This window comes from Coenobita brevimanus, chromosome 53, assembly GCF_032717465.1.
Source record: "Coenobita brevimanus isolate Jiangsu-jjx chromosome 53, ASM3271746v2, whole genome shotgun sequence".
Lineage (NCBI taxonomy): Eukaryota > Metazoa > Arthropoda > Malacostraca > Decapoda > Coenobitidae > Coenobita > Coenobita brevimanus.
Window position 1 is genome coordinate 10,759,139 of NC_137006.1, and position 20,554 is coordinate 10,779,692.

General features: G+C 41.8%; 1 protein-coding gene across 1 annotated transcript in view; it reads right to left on the reverse strand.

Moving 5' to 3' along the window:
• LOC145400657 (metabotropic glutamate receptor 6-like) overlaps positions 1 to 20,554 on the reverse strand; it is a 123,345-nt gene that overhangs the window by 79,355 nt on the left and 23,436 nt on the right. Inside the window, exons 8-9 of the mRNA XM_080273091.1 lie at positions 13,444 to 13,577; positions 11,955 to 12,047 (exon numbers count right to left, since the gene is read on the reverse strand). Coding sequence (XP_080129217.1) covers positions 11,955 to 12,047; positions 13,444 to 13,577 — 227 coding nt within the window. The remainder of the gene's footprint in view (positions 1 to 11,954; positions 12,048 to 13,443; positions 13,578 to 20,554) is intronic.

Here is a 20,554-nt window from a genome sequence, read left to right on the forward strand (position 1 = left end):
CAGTGTGTGTGTGTGTGTGTGTGTGTGTGTGTGTGTGTGTGTCATATTTTTTTTTTCACAGCTCATTTTAAAAGATTGCAGCTGCAACTGCTGCTGATGATGAAGACGAGGTTTAAGGAAAGAAAGACAAAAAGGCTCCTTTCATCCACCTATTAAACAAGTAGTATTACACACACACACACACACACACACACACATATATATATATATATATATATATATATATATATATATATATATATATATTAGTTATTTATTTATTTATTTGGTGGTAGGTCGTGGCGGCTATCATCCACTCACTTGATCCAGTGCTGCCTACTTCTTCCTTCACCTTTATCATTTTTTTTCTTTGTCTGCCCTCCTCTCTTCCTATTTCTCCTATCTTTCCTGTCACTTTTTACTACCGATACTCTTCTTCCCTTTTCAGGTAGCCTTACACTGAGTGACAAACCTAATGTTTTTTTTTTCTGGAAGCCAGGAAACCATTTACAACGCTAGCTTGTAAATATAACCAACCCCTACGTGTTCTCTTCGTGTCAACAAGTGGTTGGCGGAGGGTTAGTGCCCCTCCTCATAAAACAACTAACTCAAAGGCAAACAACCACTCCTTACGGGATTCTGGCGTCTGGATTATATAGCATATATATATATATATATATATATATATATATATATATATATATATATATATATATATATATATATATATATATATATATATATATATACTGTCTAGAGAAACATGTGGAAAAGATGGAGAAGGAGAGACTAACGAGGAGACTGTATGTGAGTGAGATGGAGGGGGGGAGAGGGAGGGGGAGGCCGAGGATGAGATGGAGGGATGGAGTGGAGAGGTATACGAGTGAGGGGGGTGTAAGCTGGGAGCGAGGCACTGCAGTGGCATTGGACAGGGCGACATGGAGGCGATTTGTGTGTGGCCCCCCACGGGATTGAGGCGTCAGGTTTTATATATATATATATATATATATATATATATATATATATATATATATATATATATATATATATATATGTGTGTGTGTGTGTGTGTGTGTTCATCTAGTACTTTGTTTGCACTGGTAATTGCCATAGGATGATAATGATGATGATAGAGTTACTGGTAGTGATGATGATGACAATCATGATGATACTAGAGGTAGAAGAAAAATCCTAACCCTGTGCTGAAAGACATTTTTTTCTCCCCCGAACAGAAGAGATTCAGCACGATATCGCATGGAGCACAAAGGAGAAGGGAAAAGGTGGCAGGTGAATGGAAGGGTGTTATTGTTTCCGTGTGTGTGTGTATGTGTTATTGTATGCGAGGGAGGGAGAGGGGATTATTATGCTTTTACCCTGATTAATTGTAATTTTGGTACACATGTATCATTATATTATGCTGGGGAGAGCCCTGCAGTAAAGAAGGCGTTAATTGGGGCTACAACTAACCCGTGCAGTTCGAAAAGGCTTTCCCAAGATCAATAAAATCGTTTGGAGACCATAGAACGAAATAATATAAGTTCATATTGAACTTTCTGTTGCCTAGATGTTACAAAACCTTCATTATCAACAGAATTATTGAACAACGTGCTTTTCAGTGTGTGTGCCCTTGATTACTTTCGGTATTCAGTGTGTATCTTGCTTTGTTGCCTTTTTTTTTTTTTGTTTTTTTTTTTTTGAGTGGGGGTTGGGGTGGGGGTGACTATTTCTGCTTGTTCCATTCAACTTGAGAATTTCTTGTAAGCCGCTAATGGCCTTAGTAGTTATTGTGGCAGAGAATTCTCATTTACTACCATTTCTTTACAGTAATTGGTCGAATGGAGCAGATCCCCGGAATGGGGGAAGTATACTGAAACAAATATCAGTGAGAGTGATCGGAAGTCTAATGGGGGATGTGGATGATTGGACAGACCTTTTGAATCTGATGAAGTATTTATTATTAGATTATTTTTACCTCCAGACAATTTTATCCAAATTTAAAGGTACTGTTTGAGCTGAATAGGCTAGAAAAAAAAAAAAATCATCAACCCTTCATCTTCCTAATATGAAAAAATCGTTTATACTTTTCTCATCTCAAATTAGCTCAGGTTTTCGTTCAGTTGAAGATATGATACTTTACTGTGTGGCCGAAAAATACTTAAGTTTGAGCTGAGAAGGGACGAGAATTAAGCTTTTGAAAGCTTGCAGCTGATTGGTTGTCAGGGTGTATTCAATATTAACGGCTCATATAAAATTATTTTTATTACATGAGTTTCAGTGACCGTTTGACGATAAGATTGCGCAAATAAAATATTGAATGTGGTTAATTGCATAGATTAATTTAAAAACGGACCCTCACTAACTTTATCAGATGGCGGAGATACGTGTAAAGTTTTGAATTGACGGAACAAACTCAAACATGTCCAACTAATGTTGAACTAGTACCTTGATTCTCACCCCCATCCATGTTCGGGGAAAATAAGGTAAATGATGTCATTACTGAGACACTCCATGATATATGGCCTTGTAAAACATCGAAATTCCAATGAAGTTTGACTGGTAGACACGGGTGAAGAAGCTATATATAACCGTCACTTTTAAATATTACGTCCCCGTCCCACACTGCCGCAGGCTCCAGCAGCAGTAGATCAGTATAGCAAGAACCTTGCCCAGTGAGTTGTTCTTCCTAGAGGCAGCCTTTCAGTGTACAACAACACAGCAGCACAAGTGTGGTAAATAAACACTGGCTTCTTAAGTTCACTGTCATTATTTTCCAAATAATTCCACTTAATTCTTGCCAACTTTACTACTTTCACAAGTACCGAATATATACAAATTTTAATACCTGCACTGCATTGACACTGAACTACACTCAAACTGAACTTAAAACTGACTGAGACTGCTTTAATCTCTTCCCCATCCTAATATAAGCTTCCTATATTCTAGAGTGTTCTGCTACTTCTCCACAGTTCTCGTGCATTCTCGAGGGAACAACGGTTACAACAGTTACCAACTCAAGAGACATCCAAAACTTGCCAGAGTTTTCTTACATTATATAACACTAAATTATTTAGCATACAAACTTAAATGTAATTACATAATTTAACAAATAATGACATAAATAATACGTTATGGAGAAAAAGAGCAGAAAACTTAATGGATAACTTTACAAAATAACTACGCTCACAAACAGCAAGCTAACTGGCAACTCTGACAAGTAATGGAACTACGAGAATCATCGGGGACTCTCCAGCACAATCTAACTAGCAATCCAGCTTCTTAACACTACCCCCTCCCTAGTCCTTTGTCGTCCCAACAAAACTACACAATGTATACGAACATAATCCTTACTCCAAACTATACATTTCATTATATACAAAATAATTCTTCACCTTATCAGGTCTTCTATGACACGTCCGATGACATCCCTGCTTCTCCACACAGTCCACATCTAGAATGTCTTGATTCTCTTCTTGATACATTTCTTCTCTTGGGAAACTGTCACCATCCTCATGCACTTCAGCTCCTTGGTACTCCTCAACATACTTGGCTGCAGTAGAGCACGATTCCTCAAAGACATCCCAGCTGTACTGTCTTGGCCCTTGGTGCTGCCACAGATGATTCACATGTACCACTTTTGGACGAGATTCCCTGTCTCCCCGAATCCGTTATGTCACATCTGACTGGCGGTCCAACACAGCGTAAGGCCCATTCCACGGGCTCTGCACCTTCAGTGACTGTCCCTTCTTCCACTGAGGATTGTATAACCAAACTTTGCCACCGTCTTTGAAGCTCACCTCACTTGCTTTGACATCATACTAGCACTTTATCATCTCTCCTGAAAACTTGAGGTCTTGCACTTCATGATGTACCTCAGTCAGCCTTTCCTGAGGATGCTTCACATAGCTGAAGGTGTCTGTAGGCAGCTCTTCACCATGTGGACTTCTCATTAACAAGTCAATAGGTAATCATAACTCATGGCCTAACACCAGCTTTGCAGGGATGTAGCCAGTAGACTCATGGGATGCAGACAGATATGCCATCAACAACGCAGGTAATTTCTGGTCCCATTCCGTTTGTCCTTCTATGCAGTACTTGGAGAGTTCTTGTCCCAGGGTCCAGTTGAATTTCTCCACCATCCCATCTGACTGTGGCCTTAGTGGGGTCATCCTGGTCTTCTTGATCCCCAATAATTTAAAGCACTTGCGGAACACAGCAGACTTGAAGTTTCTATTCTGGTCTGAATGTAGCTCTTGTGGATTGCCAAAACGACAGGAGAACTGGTCAACCAACTCCTGAGGAACATTCGCAGCCTCTTGATCAGGGATGGCATAGACTTCTGGCCAGTTTGTGAAGTAGTCCATGGTGACACTGATATACCAGTTTCCTATTTCAGTGAATGGCAGAGGTCCAGCAATGTCCACTGTGACTCCATCAGTGCACCCACTTGACACAGATGAAAGGGGCGCAACCATGTTTCTTGGGCCTTTTCTTGGCACAACATACATCACAGGTCCGACACCACTCTTCAAAATCCTAACACATACCAGTCCAGCAGAACCTCTGTCACCGCCGACTTAGAGTTTTCTTCACTCCCAGGTGTCCACTAGTGATCTTGTTATGGGACTCATCCAAGATCTTGGACCTCATCTTCTTCGAAACCACCAGTTGTCAATACTTGCTGAGGCTATCGGGTGTCTCCCACTGACGCTCCAGTAGTCTGTTGTTTAAAAGAAGAAAGTCTCACTGACTCCAGTACCTTTTAGTCGCAGGGCTGAACATAGATATCTCATCCCAAGATTGTCGCACTGTACTCTGCTGCAGCCACTTTGGCACTGGTTGTAAATCTGCATCCTCTTCAGGTTTTCTTCATCTGATGCTGGCTCTGTCACTGCAGTACGGCTGCATTTCTTACTATGATATTATTTACTACACTGCCTGCACTCTGGGTCACAAGGCCAACGACTCAGGCTCTCAGCAGCCATGTACCTGCCCAGGACCGTGTTCCACCTCATAGGCTAATTGTGCTGGTCTAGCTTCCCAAGCCGGCATGCCAGTTGTCCTTTCACATTCTTTAACAGCCACTTCAGTGCTGCATGGTCTGTCCTGATGATGAAGTAGGACCCATACAAGTAAGGATGGAAGAAATCAAGGCTCTTCTCCCACTGCCAAGAGCTCCTTGCAGGTCACACAGTAGTTCTGCTCAAGTGGGCTGAGCTTCTTGCCGAAATACGCCACCACACACTTTTTTTCATCCTTCTGCTACAACACAATTCTACCAATATCATGGTCTCAAGCATCACAATCCAGGATGAATGGCTGACTCTGATCAGGATACGGCTAAACTGGAGAGCTTGCCAATGCAAGCCTGAGTTTGTTGAAAGCTTTCTGAGTCACTGCTGTCCACGCAGACTTCTGCCTCTTTCCGAACAGCTTGTGCAGAGGCACAGATATCATTGCAAAGTCCTTGACAAAATGCCGGTATTAGGTACACAAGCCCCAGGAAACTCCCTAGCTCCTTCACACAAGTTGGAACTGGCCAATATTCCACAGTGGCCACCTTCTCTGGATCAATACGGACACCACCCTCACCTACAATATGTCCCAGGTACTTCACCTCCATGTGAAATAAGTAGCACTTCTTGGGGTTCAGCTTGAGGTGTGCTGCTTGGATCCTGTTGAACACCTCCGACAGCCTCTCCAGTTCCTAGTCGAAAGTCCGTCCAACACAATTACATATTCCAGACAGGTGAGAGCCATCTGCCAGTACAGCTCTTCCAGTATGCGATCCATGAGATGCCTAAAAGTAGCTGGGGCATGGCACAGGCCAACTGGCATTACTTTAAAATGCCATAAACCAACGCCTACGAAAAGGACGTTTTCTCTTTGTCTTTCTCTGCAACCTTGACCTGATGATATCCTGCCTTCATGTCTACGGTGGAGAACCATTTGGCACCTGACAGAGCATCCAGGGTGTCATCAATTCTTGGCAAGGGGAATGCATCCTTCACTGTCACTTCATTCAGGGCTCAATAATCTACACAACACTTACTGAGCTATCCTTTTTCCTTGCCAGAACCACTGCTGATGTCTAAGGACAGCTACAACTTTTTATTACACCTTGACTTTGGAGATTCTCCATCACCTTCTCCATTTCTTGCCACTGAGCTGGTGCCATCCTTCACACTGGCTGTTTAATCAGGCGTTGATCCCCAGTGTCAATACAATGCACCACAGATCAGTGCACCCCAAGTCTAGGTCTCCGGTGGAAAAGACATCGCCAAACTTCAGTAACTGCCTCAACTTTAACATTTGTGAGCCATCTAAGCATTGGCAACTCCTTGAAAACAGGTCTTGTAGGTGGTCTGGCATGTACCCATCTTCTTTGACTACACTTCTTTTACAGGCCTTCCTCTGATGCCATACAGCGTCCACCACGGGGCTCAGTCCCACAGTTTCTCCCTCATTGATCTTTTGCTGCTCACAGGAGAATTTGGCCACTGCAACTGGCACTTCAGCTGCACCAGTTGTCACCAGAGCTCCCCACCATCACTTCGGCCTTCGTCTTGCACCATACATCAGGCTCCACTACACCTAGACAGTATTAGAAAAGCCACTCACCTTGCACTGGAGCAATGGTTCTGATTATGGGGGTATCACTGTAGTGCAGAGTGCCCTCACCTCACCACCAGAACTGGTATGTCTCACTGCCATGACAGGAACTGACTTTCCTTGAACTTTCAGTTTCATGGAGCAGAAGTCCAACTCACATCCCATGGACATTAGATAGTTCAGACCAAGAAGGCACAGATCCTCCATTTTGGCCACATACAGTAGACTGGAAGAGTAGCCTCTTGCCCGCCACTTCAGTTCGGACATCCAGGGGTCCCCTCAGTTCTACTCGGTGCCCAGTTACACCACACAGTTGTTCTGATGACTCACAAAAGTCTGCTCTGAGGCTGAATCGGTCTGCTCGCACACTGTCGATTGCATTTCTCTTGCATTTTCTTGGTGGTGGGGCTACTTGGGAAAAGCCGGCCGATGGTTGCCCCTTAACACCAGCCTTCACTAGTTTTTTTGCTTCTTCCTGGTCTTCTGTAGCCTTCTTCTTATCCTCCTCTTTTCGTCTTTGGGCACTCAGAACTGAAGTGTCCCACCTCGCTATATGTCCAACACACTTTTGTTACAATTGTAGATTTCCTTGCACTGCTCTGTTCTTGCTCCTTCTTCCATTTGTAACAATCATCCTTCTTGTGTCCCAGCTTCCCACAGAACCACCTACCTCCTGCAGTCTTCTCCTGTTCCCTCTTCCAATTGTAACAGTCCTCTTTCCTAAGTCTTGGCTTTTCACAGTAGCAGCAACTTCCTTCAGATTTTTTCCGCTGCACTTACCCGCCACTTTCTTGCTTTGAATCCTGCACTACAACCCGCCTGAAAAGCGGACATACTGGACCTTAGGTAGGACTCAAATTCTAGAGCCTTGGCTAGTGCTTCTTGCATGCTTCTGGGTTGTGCCTGCTTCACTTGCACTTTCAACTCTGCACTGTCAAGAGCATCGATGAACTGGTCCCTCATAAGAATAGCCAACAAGTTACGTGCTACTCCAGGGTACACCTTGTATGCCATACTCTCCAGGTAACAAGCAAGCTGCTGTAGGGATTCGCCTAGAGCCAGTACACAGGTCCAGAAACGTGCTCTGTAAACCTCAGTCTGGTACATGGTCCCACATCCGTGCGTCAGTACTTCTACTAGGGACTGATAACTGTTCCTCTCCTTCACTGACATTTGGCCAAGAATTTCCATTGTGGCACCCTTAAGGCTAGTAGCAAGTTGCACTGCCCTCTGCCTGTCATCCCAACCATTCTGATCAGGATGTAACTCAAACTGTGCACGGTAAGCTTCCCAAGATACTCTACCACCAAATTCTTGAGGTTGTTTTTTTATTTTTTATTTTAAATAACGGAGCAGAGGAAGGAAAAAAATGAATAAAAAATAATCCATACATCATATTACTGCTGTCCTCTGTTCAGAAAATATCTGTAACAGTTAGACTTTAACAGCTGTGGGTTGAAATTTGGAGGGTAAAAACTCTGGGGAAGCACTTTCCAGAGAGATGCAGTTCAGGGAATGAAAGAATTCTGATAGGCATAAGTTCTGCAATATGGCTGAGTGACATTCCAGTCATGAGCGCTACCAGATGCCTGTGTAGCATGAGGGAAGGCATAGCGAGGTGGCACCATGGACTCACCATTATAGCCATGCACTTCACAGATTTGGGTCCTAAAAACCTGAGCATCATAATTAAGTTCAGGACTTAAAACTTCTGCATTCTGATTATTCAATCCTGTAATGCTACCTTTAGGTGCGTGGGATTCGTCAAGATCCACCATACACTGTCCAATCTTTTCATATAGTCCTTGTACACTAGCCTGAGGCTCAGCATTGCAATAATTCACTACACCCTTAATTTTCTCACTAATTATCTTCACATGGTTGACTACATGCTTCAACTGGTTATCTACATGCTTTCAGCACTCCATCACAATTACCACAGTAATTGTCTTCAATTAGTTGTCTACATGCTGTTTGCATTGCGCCACATTATTGCTTACCTCATACTTCTGCTGCTCCAGCTCAGCGTATACTTTCTCCTTCAAATTTTGCTGTTCTTCCTTCATTTCCCCTATGAATTTATCTAGCTATCCATGCATCCTCATTTCTAAATTCCCTTTGTTGCTCCTGTAATGTCTTTTGAAGCTGTTCGCATCATTCTTTCTGTCCTTCATTCTGTGCCTGCAATTGTTCTTTTCATTGTTTGTGTCCATTATTCTGTGCTTGTAGTAGCTCCATAACTGCAGCCAGTGATGCCTCCTCTTGTCTAGCTTGGCCTCGTGTCTGTACACCTTCTGCCTCCGTGTCGAAGGTTACGCTCACTGCAGCACTTAACCAGTGGATTCATAATTATCTTTTTAAATCCCACCCCATTGTGCGCCAAAAATGAAGGATTTTTTTTTTTTTTTGTTTATTAGAAACTAGAAGATAAACATCCAGAGCATCAACTGGTGAAAAAATTCTCTCTCTCTCTCTCTCTCTCTCTCTCTCTCTCTCTCTCTCTCTCTCTCTCTCTCTCTCTCTCTCTCTCTCTCTCTCTCCATCTTTGTGTAGGGTCATCGTATGTTTACATATGGGACTTGTGAAAAAAAAATATATATATTGCTTCTGTTTATTATAAACGACGATAAACATCCAGGGCATCAGCTGGTGAAAAGAAAAAATCTCTCTCTTTCTCCGACTTTGCGTAGAGCCATGCATAAGTTTGCGTGGGGGTCAAGTTGCTTACGGTGATGCACGGCCAGCACAGCCTTAGCTGTGGCTCGCAATCCACAGGTTAATGATCCACACTCCTGACACCACTGTCACGATCCCATTCCACACTGCCACAGGCTCCAACAACAGTAGATCAGAATAGGAAGGACGTTGCCCAGTGAGTTTTTCTTCCTAGCGGTAACCTTTCAGTATATAATAGAACAACAGCACAGGCGTGGTAAATAAACATTGGCTTCTTAACCCGAGAATTGCGAGCCACAGCTCGGACTGGGAAGCGTCGTGTTGTGAGCCACAGCTCAGGCTGTGCTGGCCTTCCAGTGACCGTGCATCACAGCTAACTACTCCACCCGTACGCAAACTTACACATGGCACTACGCAAAGAGCGAGATATATATATATATATATATTTTTTTCACCAAATGATGCCCCGGATGTTTATCTTCAAGTTTATAATAAACAAAAACTAAACATTTTTTTTAATTCATTTTTTCACTACACCTCTGTGCAAACTTACACATGGTGCTACGCAAAGATGGAAAGAGAGAGACAGACAGACAGACAGAGATTTTTTACCAGATGATGCCCTGGGTGTTTATCTTCAAGCTTATTAAAAACAAAAACTACGAAGGATATTCATTTTTTGTGCACCACGGGGTTCGATAAAAAAGAAGGTAACTGCGCAATCACGGGTTAAGTTCAATCTTTATTTCCCAGTAATTACACTTAACCCTTTGAGATTCCGATGAAGCGATTTCGCAACATCATAATCCAAGCGTTGAGATTCTGATTACTTATATTCAAGTCATATGAAACAGTATTTTTTTTTCTTCATGTTTTCCATCTATCTAACCTTGTTCCAAATACACTATCCTGTTGATCCTTTTCCACTTAATTGGTTTTACAGTAACAAGTACATCAGATAGATATGCATAATAAATAGGTTATTGCCATGAATAATATCGGTAATATCACCATAGATATTTGCCAGCGTGACTGAGAGCGCTTTCGCTTTTCCCTGTGAAAACTAACATAAATTGCTATAACCTATACATCCGTAGAAAGGGAATTTACTGTAGATTGACATGGTACTATCAGATTTCACGTAACTCTAATACTTTTTATTTTTACAAATGTTTTCCAGGGAAGTGTGTGCGATTTCTCCTTTTCGGCTAACTTCTGCTCTTCCTATTAGCCTTATAGGTGTCGTATTTACCTTTTTCAACCATACTACGATAAAGAGTCACTATTCAGCTTTAAAAAGGTACAATATTCATTAGTCTACCATAAAATGCTAGTGTACAGTGGCCGATTAAACACAAATGTCGCTGCGCGACGGCGCGCTTCATGTGTGCCTGGCTGAATTTGGCACAGACAAAATCGGCGGAAGGCCAAAAATCTCAAATGGTTAATGTTTGCCAACTTCACTATTTTCACAAGTACCGAAGATGTACAGACATCACTAAATGCACTGCACTGACACTGAACTACAAACTAAACTGATTACTGACTGAGGCTGGTCTAGTCTCTTTCCCATCCTTATATACCCTTCGTGTGTTCTACAGTGTTCTACTACTTTCCACAGATCTCGTGCATTCTCGAAGGAGCAACGGTTACAACACTTACCAACTAAGGGACAGTCAAAACATGCCAGAGTTTTCTTACATTACATAACACTGTAAATTATTTGGCATACAAACAAATTAAATTACATAATTTAATAATCACAGAAGTAAAACGTTATAGAGAAAAAAGAGCACAAAAATTAATGTATAACTTTACAAAAGAATTACGCTCACAAACAGCAGGCTAACTGGCAACTCTACCACGTAACGGTACGACAAGAATCATCGGGTGCTTTCCAGCACAATCTAACTAGCAGTCCAGCTTCTTAACAACATTCCACAACTTATACCTTGCCGCAGCTGTGTTGCACGCTGTAACTAGATATTCAGAACTAAAAAGGAAATACTTACTGATGATGCAAAAGCAGAAATCATAATGCAAACCAATGTAACAGCAAAACGGTCTCAAGTAAAAGTAAATTTGAATGTTCGTCTGCTTGGTCTTCTATTAACCATCGATATTCAGAGAATATGCCATATTTCACTGGAAATCCGATGTTTTACTAGGTTATACTTGAACTATGGCTGCAATGACATAATTTACTTAATTTTCCTTGAACATCGGTACTCTTAAAACTTTATCTGGACGTGTTGTGCTTTCTTCCGAGAATTCAGTCTGTCATACGTATCTCGGTCATCAGATAAGCTTAGTAAGGCCCCATTTTATATAAATCTATGGAAATAACCACATACTTTACTTGGGTAATACTATCATCAAGCCATAATTAAAACCTCTATAATAAAGATATTTCAAGATGTGTCGCTGATAATGAAGCACTCAGACAACCAATCAACTGCCAGCTTTCAAAAGCTTAAAGCTCCTTTCTTCTCAGATCAGATCGAATAAATTATAGCACCATAATCTAGTATAAATCAACTGTTACATATCAGTACTGCAGATTGAGAGAAGGCAATTTCAGGCCAGTTCAAAGTGACAACAGTAGCATAGCAGCAAGAATACAGCATCAGTAAACGCAAAGTCCTCTGTCTGAATCGGTTCAGCAATAGGGTCTGTGACCTCAGACTTACCTCAGGTATCGGGTTGCAGGTGAGGTGACCAGGTGAAGGTAGGGTACCCCAATCACAGGTGAGGCACTGAGTTTCATCCTGCGGGTTCACAATCTGAAAAATCAAAATAATCATAATAATAACAGTAATAATAATAATAATAATATTAATGATCATCATCATCATCATTATCATCATTGGAAATAAAGGCCTGGTGGCATAATGGGTTTAGGTGGTCCACCAAATAGGATATAAAGTGTTTTCAAATCGAGTGTTTGTAGTACTTATTTCTAGCATATCACTCTGGATCGATCGACTAATCACTCTCTCTCTTAAATATCCAGACTAAGTGCCTAGTCCCGGGCACCTATGCTCCCAGTGGAAAAACAAAGATTTGAATGATGGATGGATGGTAAATAACACAAATAAAACAATCATTAAATTAGCACAGCCTGAATAAACACGCGATTTGAAAACAATCTCTCAGGAAAGAAACAATGAGAGAGCAAATATACCCAATTAATGGATATATATATATATATATATATATATATATATATATATATATATATATATATATATATATATATATTACCGTCAGAAACACACCGCTAAGAAGTATCACTTGGAAAATAAGGGGACTCAGAACTAACGAATAATCAGAAAACAAACAAAGCATGAAAAACATTTGGGCTAGTATTAAGATGGGCATATGAGGCTTCCCTATTCATTTTTTCTAACTGTATACATTGTGCTTGCAGTTATAAGCTAGTTATTCATATATATGTGCATTTTTCGAATCACAGTTTGGACAGATAACTTTCAAGGGGGGGCTTAAGATGCCATGTGAAGAACGTTAACATCGACATGATTTGGTTAAACACAACAAATGAGAAATTATAAATTTTGTATTTGAGATTTTCAAAAGAAGACACGAAGAATTAGGCAGGTGTGTAAAATATGTTAGAACAGAAGTTAAGATACCAGTATTTCATAGTGTACGAAATTGAAGCTTTAAGATGATTATGGGAATTGTGAACAATCAGTGGATTATAGGCTGAATATAAACGAATATTAAACTTCAAGAAAGTGGATTTAATGTGCAAGAACATCCGACCTGTTGTCTATGACTGCTATTTTTACATAATCATTAACAGTACACCAGTCGAATAGTTTGAACTGCTTACACAATATTCTGCAAAATATGATGGATTCCAATGATCTTTTCACCGTGTTTTGAAAATCATTGTTAACTTTCTCATTACCTGTGGTAATGGACTGAATCAGTATTTATAGTACGTTCACAACGCCACTGAAGAAACACTTAAAAAGAGTTGGCAGTACACTAAAATTACCAATATCTAGACTAGGATGGTAAATCAAAAAGCCATAACAATTATTGGATCAATACCAAATGATGGATCTGATTAGTAAGTTCAACCACTGAAGCAGAAATAAGTATTAAATGAAACTTTGAAAAAATAAATCACTGTCTAGAATCTAGACTGACCTGGTAAGTGGAGCAGTTGAAGCAGTGCCAACAGCATGACTCCCCCTCGACGTACTTCTTGGCCTGGCCAGTGAGGCAGGGGAGAGAGCACACGCTGGATGGCGCCGATGGGTCATCCAGCTTGAACTGAAGGGCTGTCGGCAATGAGGAAGGAAGTGTCTTATGTAGTAGTTGTGCTTGAAGTCTTAAAGAAAATACCGGTATATAAACAAAACCTTTATCCAACTCTTAATCCACTTGGCGATGCCAAGCGAATATTCAAGCTTATCTGCATTGTTACTTGACTGAAGGGCTGCGGACTGTGAGTGAGAAGTTACTCACTTTTGGCTGAAAATGAAACCTCGAAGCACAACAGTCTAATACTACTGAGTCCAGGAGTTCATCAGAACTAGGAATCTCTCTCTCTCTCTCTCTCTCTCTCTCTCTCTCTCTCTCTCTCCAGTATATATATATACTGTCTATATATATATATATAGATATATATAGATATATATATATATATATATATATATATATATATATATATATATATATATATATATATATATATATATATATATATATCACCCCTAGAAGCATACTGGGCTAAGCACCATGATGGTCAAAATTGAGTTATACCAGCCATTGCCTCCCCACACCCATCCGTAACTATGGAGGCTGAGAGGTATCCAGAATGCAACCCGTAACAAAGTAAAAAAAAAATGTACCCATACTATATTATTTTATTCATATAACCATACCTCGTTTCATTTCGTTTGCAGATTTCTTGCACCTGTAGTGCAGGCCGGGCCATACTTTAGCCCGGTCAGCGGGGTGTGGGCTGATTACCATACTTCATATTACCTAAACCTATATATGTATATGTAACCAGTACAGCTTGTGTTAGTCAGCAAATTCCTTTAACTGCTGAGTTAAGCTAAGGTTCCCACACTCGCTGGTCGTTGAGAGTCAGTCGGGGGTTAGCCAGCATTCAGAACACATCTATAGCAGTCCTCTCTCAAATAAACTTCCGTTATACGTCGCCTCAGATCTTTGAAATTAACCTGAGTGGGGAACGAGCGGACAGTGAAACAATTTGGTAGCAGCGGTGTGTCGGATCTCTTTCTCATCTCACCTCTACGGTGATTCAGTGCCATAACCGGACTCATTACTACAGGTGCTTGTTCCTTCACCACACCTGCCTCACGCCTGCCTTTCGCCTGCCTTGTGTTTGGGTCGCCTACATCTTCCTTGGTGAAAACTTCCTACCGTACTTCCCTGAAGTTTATACCAACACCGACCTGCAGGCCACATCGGTTCTCAACAGCTGTTGTACAACTGATTATTCAGTAAGGAACTATCAAGTGCCAGTTCTTAAGCTCCTCCTGTTTTAGATAATTATAAAATTACCACCCCAACACAACCCACCACACCCCAACCGCTCCCTCTCAACCCCACCTTCGAAATTACTGACCAATCAACACCGACCCCACCCGCACCGCCAGGCAACTGCGGCCCTCCAGCTCCTTGCCCAGGGTATGTGTCTTTACGTCATCACCGGCACTCTCCATCCAATATCTCGCTGGTGATCATCTGACCCTCCAGCTGGCCTCACATTCGTCGCCTGAGCTTGTGACGTCATCACCCCCCCCCCCACCGTAACCTCCGCAGCCGGGGAGGGACACTTCATTCAAGTAACGTCTCAACTTCTCCTCCACCAAGCAAAACTTCATTTCCTTCTCAGAGCTTCGGTGTTCATTATGTAAATATATAGTTTATTCTAATTAGCCCATTCCTTGTCTTTCTATAGAGATTATTCTACTGATTTTCTCTACAGATTGTGCCTCATATTATCATTCATCTGTCTTTTATTCACTATCGTGCATCGCTTATATTTACCTTACTTCTCAGCCACCTCACCCACCACGCTCACCTCTCACCTCATTTTTCTTCGCCCGATTCATTGTTCCTTTTGCCTCCATTGTACTTATTCACTCTCATTACCATTGTAAATATTTCATATGCCCTCATTCTCACATTGTATATAAACATTTTCATTCTCATCCCTATTTATAATTTTTCCCACTTCACTACATATCATATTTTGCAAAAACAGAGCTCTCTCCCGTTCGCCAGCGACAAGACACTGAAAGTGAGCAGGTAGATCCCAATAATGACGATTCAGTGACTTACCTTCGTAGTGGTCGATCGTATCAAAAATATTCTTCATATACTCAGACAACTCCTGAAGCTGAACTCCCTCATATCGTTCTCACTACCACCACCACCATTACTACTACTCCTTCTGCTCAAGAGAACCCAGATATTTTTTCTCCAGATAAAATAAGTCCAGATACACCTTCATTTTTAAATGACTCTCTGGAACTTACTTCAACTCCTTCTCCTCCCACTTCCCACGCTATCTCTGCTACAACACTTCAGCTCCCAACTCACCCACACGTAACAACCATTACCTTAACTACCTCTCAACCAACTACTTCAATTACTTCCACACTTCCCCAAACTCACCCTCTTCCAACCATGGCAAACACCCCCCCCCCCTCCACAGTCAATATATTTGGATGATGCTAACCGCCCTAAATTTACCGGCAAAGATAACTCAGTGTCCATTTACGACTTCCTCAGAGAGGTAGAAACGGACATTCGTAATAGACAAATCACAAATGAACCCTTCAAAGTCTCTTACCTTATGGGTCGGCTACACCAGGGCAAGTCACCAATTGGAGCCGCGATTCGTTCAGGCCATTTTGAGGACTGTCAAACATTTGATGAATTGCACCATGAGTTAATACAATTATGTTGTCAGCATTCAAATGCCGCATCTCTCATTGGCTTTACAAATTTGTTAAACCAAATGGAGGAGGATATGAAAGTCCCACCTAAAGATGCAAAATTGTATGAGGCAGCAGCTGTGATGAAGGCCACTAGTTCTGAGATGCGCCAGTTGTTGCGTGGCACCCAATGGGTAAAAGACATTAATGGATCCCTGATGATTTCACTTAACGACTTTGGATATTTGCTGGGTTACCTGAGATTTATGAACTGGCTAGATGCCAATCAGAAAGAAATAACCCTACAGATAGCATTCAACTCAGGAGACAAAATTCAAAACATCTCAAAGGCCATCAAGGAACGAACAGGATCAAACCTCACTCGTCAGGCCACTAATCGCCCCTCATTCTCACAAGTTTTCCACACCTCGGTTGCCTCATCGAATTACTCACGTTCGCGACCATTTATGAGAGGAAAACCTAACACAAAACCATTCCCTTTCACGTTACAGATCACCAACCGGCGGTCGTGACCAGTCCAATGTGCGATGGGGCAAACAATCCTCAACCGTGTCCTGGCACTGTTATAACACTGGGCATCGAGAATCCAGTTGCAACCGTAAATACTCGTACAGACCCCATCACTCACAGCGTAGACAATGCACACCTTCGTGATCGCGTCGTCCCAAATGCAGATATCACAAGAACAGTACGACTCACACTACTGAGGAGTGTCGTTTCCTAAACAGCCGCCAGTCAGGGGAAGGGGAGCGCCCGTGTCAGAAAAATGTAATGTAACAACAGATAATCAACTCCCCATACGCCAGGTAGGGCCTATAACTTCTTCAGGCTTATTCTAGGACCGAGTGAAGACATACAAACCTCGTTTTTCATGGATAAGGGGTCTATGGTAAATTTGATATCCGAAAACTCTTTAAACAGCAAAAGTAGAACAGGTAAATAGCTCAGAATCCTCAAACGACCTGACATTCATTTATGCAGTGTGGATGGCTCAGAGTGTAAGGTCAAAGGACAGGTTGTTTTAAAGATACAATTAGATAAACCCTTGACACCTTTTACAGCACGTTTCAAGTTACAAATGACTTCAGATATCCAGCAGATGCGCTTCTCGGTTTACCCACCATGGCAGAATACAACATCGCCCTTATTCCAGCTTCTAGTAGTATAGATATTTATGGGTTCCCAGGATATAGCGTGGATTATCCACGTTCGGTGCTTTCCCAAATAAACTCAGTCATTCAGTTTTCACTAACTTCACCACTACCTGACAGTACGGATGAATGCTCCCCATGCTCTGAGAGTAAAGAGATAAATCCACCCCTTCCTGGGAGCATAGAAGTAAATTCACCAACAACTAATGATACACCCTCTATGCACTCAATAGTAGATCATGATAACGACAGCACTATGGCCGACTCAGACACGTCTCAGTTAGCTACCTCACAAAATTTGAATAATGTTCGAGAACACGGGCTGAGGCAAGGAGAATAATAAGAAGGGCCAAACGTGACTCCTGGCGGTCCTTTGTGTCCACGGTGACTCGTACAACACCATTAAGTAAAGTCTGGTCCACCATAAGAATATTAAATAATAAAGGCCCATACTTCCCTATTACCACCCTGCAGGTCGATAATACCATCTATGATGAGCCCGTGGACGTTGCTAACATCCTCGCCAGGAGTTTTTCTCATGTAAGTAGCTCAGCCAATTATGATCCGCGTTTCCAACATTATAAACGCACGGCTGAGCTACAGATCATTGACTTTGCCACAGAAGAGGTAGACTCCCCGTACAATCAAGAGTTTATGCTAGATGAACTGCTCCTTGCCCTTAAATCCTGTAAAGACACCAGCCCCAGACCAGACACCATCACGTATGGTATGGTCCAGCATCTTAATCAGGACAACCTGATTAAGATGTTAGCATTGTACAATGAGATTTGGAAATCTCGAACGTTCCCAAACTCATGGCACTTTGCGCAAGTCATACCGATACCCAAAGAGGCTGGTCGTCTTATGAATCCCACTTCATTTCATCCTATTGTGTTGACTTCTTGTCTATGTAAGGTCGTGGAACGAATGGTAAACAACAGGCTTCTTTTTGTTTTAGAGTCAAAGAATTTGTTAAATGATCAACAATGTGGCATTCGTAAATACAGAAGTTCACTAGATCATTTAATGAATTTGGAGCATTGTATTTCAGAGGCATTTGCCAATAAAGAATTCATGATAGGGGTGTTCTTGGACATCCATAAGGCCTATGACATGACATGGCGACACGGTATACTAATGAAGCTCTATGCTTATGGTTTAAGAGGAAATTTGCCTATTTTTATTTCAAATTTCTTAAGGGACAGGACTTTCTCTGTCAAATTGCCCCGTAACGTAACATTGGATATATTTATCCAGGAAAACGGGGTGCCGCACGGAAGTGTGCTTAGTCCAACTTTATTTAGTATTATGATCAATGATATTCTCTTATCAGCTCCCATCCCCAGGAATCTTAACCCGCGCCGTCCCGGCAACGTGAATTAACGTCCGCACATGATGTGCACTCATGTCCCGGCAACGTGAATTAATGCGGCATCATTGCAAGGTCCCTAATTTGCACATTTTTCAATTTTCGCGAGTGATTTCGCAAGTGATTTTTGGCACGTATACACGGGACACCTTCCTCTATTCCTCTACAAGATTCCAAGCAGGGACAATGCCTTACACAGCATAACCTCTCCCCCCCCGTGCACGCCATTGTCTCGGCAATTCACCTGTTACCAGTGACCTGGCCAATAAAGACATTCAGGGCCAGAGTGATTCCCCAATTGACGACAATGTGGAGGACAAAGTTTACATAGCATTAGAGTAAGAAACAGTCAGAAATGATGATTAGGTAATGTGGGAAAAAAAGGTCATGAATGGTGATGAGTTAGTGAGTGAAACAATGCTTATAATGCCTATATTACTGTTTGAAAACCAATATACTCTTGTACTACATATAAATTCGTACCAAGTAAATAAATAAATGCTGTTTATGAGTGGATAAAATAGTTACCCTCCCATAGAACTCGTTTTCTTTGGTGCCAGCCTGTTAGAAAACTCAGTCAGGTAAGGAAGTACTCATACCTAAATCGAATATTTTAAACCTCAGGTGAGCGATTTCTCTATGAATTTTCGATGTTTCTCACCAAAAGCGGATGTTTGAGCCCAAAAAAAAGGTCCAAAAATGTCGGGACTGGGGCATACCACTGCCCAGAATACGTCGGGATGGGGCGGGTTAAATACTCACTCTATGCTGACGATTGTGCAATATGGCACTCCTCCCGTAAGACACAATTTTCAGCTGGGCGGATTCAAGCAGCCCTTGACTCCGTACACCAATGGGCCTTGCAGTGGGGTTTCAAGTTTTCTGTCCATAAGTGTGCCGCTGTAGTTTTTACAACTCATAACGTACCTAATTTGTGCTTAACCTGTCACATCCCGAGGTTTTCCGCACCTCCAACATCCCCCAGTCCCGAGGTCTTTTCGAAAATTTTTTTTTTGGCTAAAACCTCCGCTTTTGGTGAGAAACATCGAAAATTCATAGAGAAATCGCTTACCTGAGGTTTAAAATACTCAGTCCATGTAGGAGTTCCTCCTTACCTGACTGGGTTTTCTAACATGCTGGCATCAAAGAAAACGAGTTCTATGGGAGGGTAACTATTTTATCCACTCATAAACGGTATTTATTTATTTACTTGGTACGAATTTATATGTAGTACAAGAGTATATTGGTTTTCAAACAGTAAAATAGGCATTATAAGCATTGTTTCACTCACTGACTCATCACCATTCATGACCTTTTTTTTCCCACATTACCTGATCATCACTTCTGACTCTTTCTTCCTCTAATGCTATGTAAACCTTGTCCTCCACATTGTCATCAATTGGGGAATCACTCTGGCCCTGAATGTCTTTATTGGCCAGGTCACTGGTAACAGGTGAATTGCCGAGACAATGGCGTGCACGGGGGGGGGGAGAGGTTATGCTGTGTAAGGCATTGTCCCTGCTTGGCATCTTGTAGAGGAATACAGGAAGGTGTCCCGTGTATACATACGAAAAATCACGTGCGAAAATTGGAAATTGTGCAAATTAGGGACCTAGCAATTGCATGACGTACTGGTACATCGCCGGGACTGGCAAATGCAAATCGTTGCAACGTACCCATACGTCGACGGGATGGGGCAGGTTAACTTTGGATAATCATGCGGTACCTTTTCAAAATTCTATAAAGTTTTTGGGAATTCATTTTGATCGTCGTTTGAACTTTAAAATTCATGTTAATAC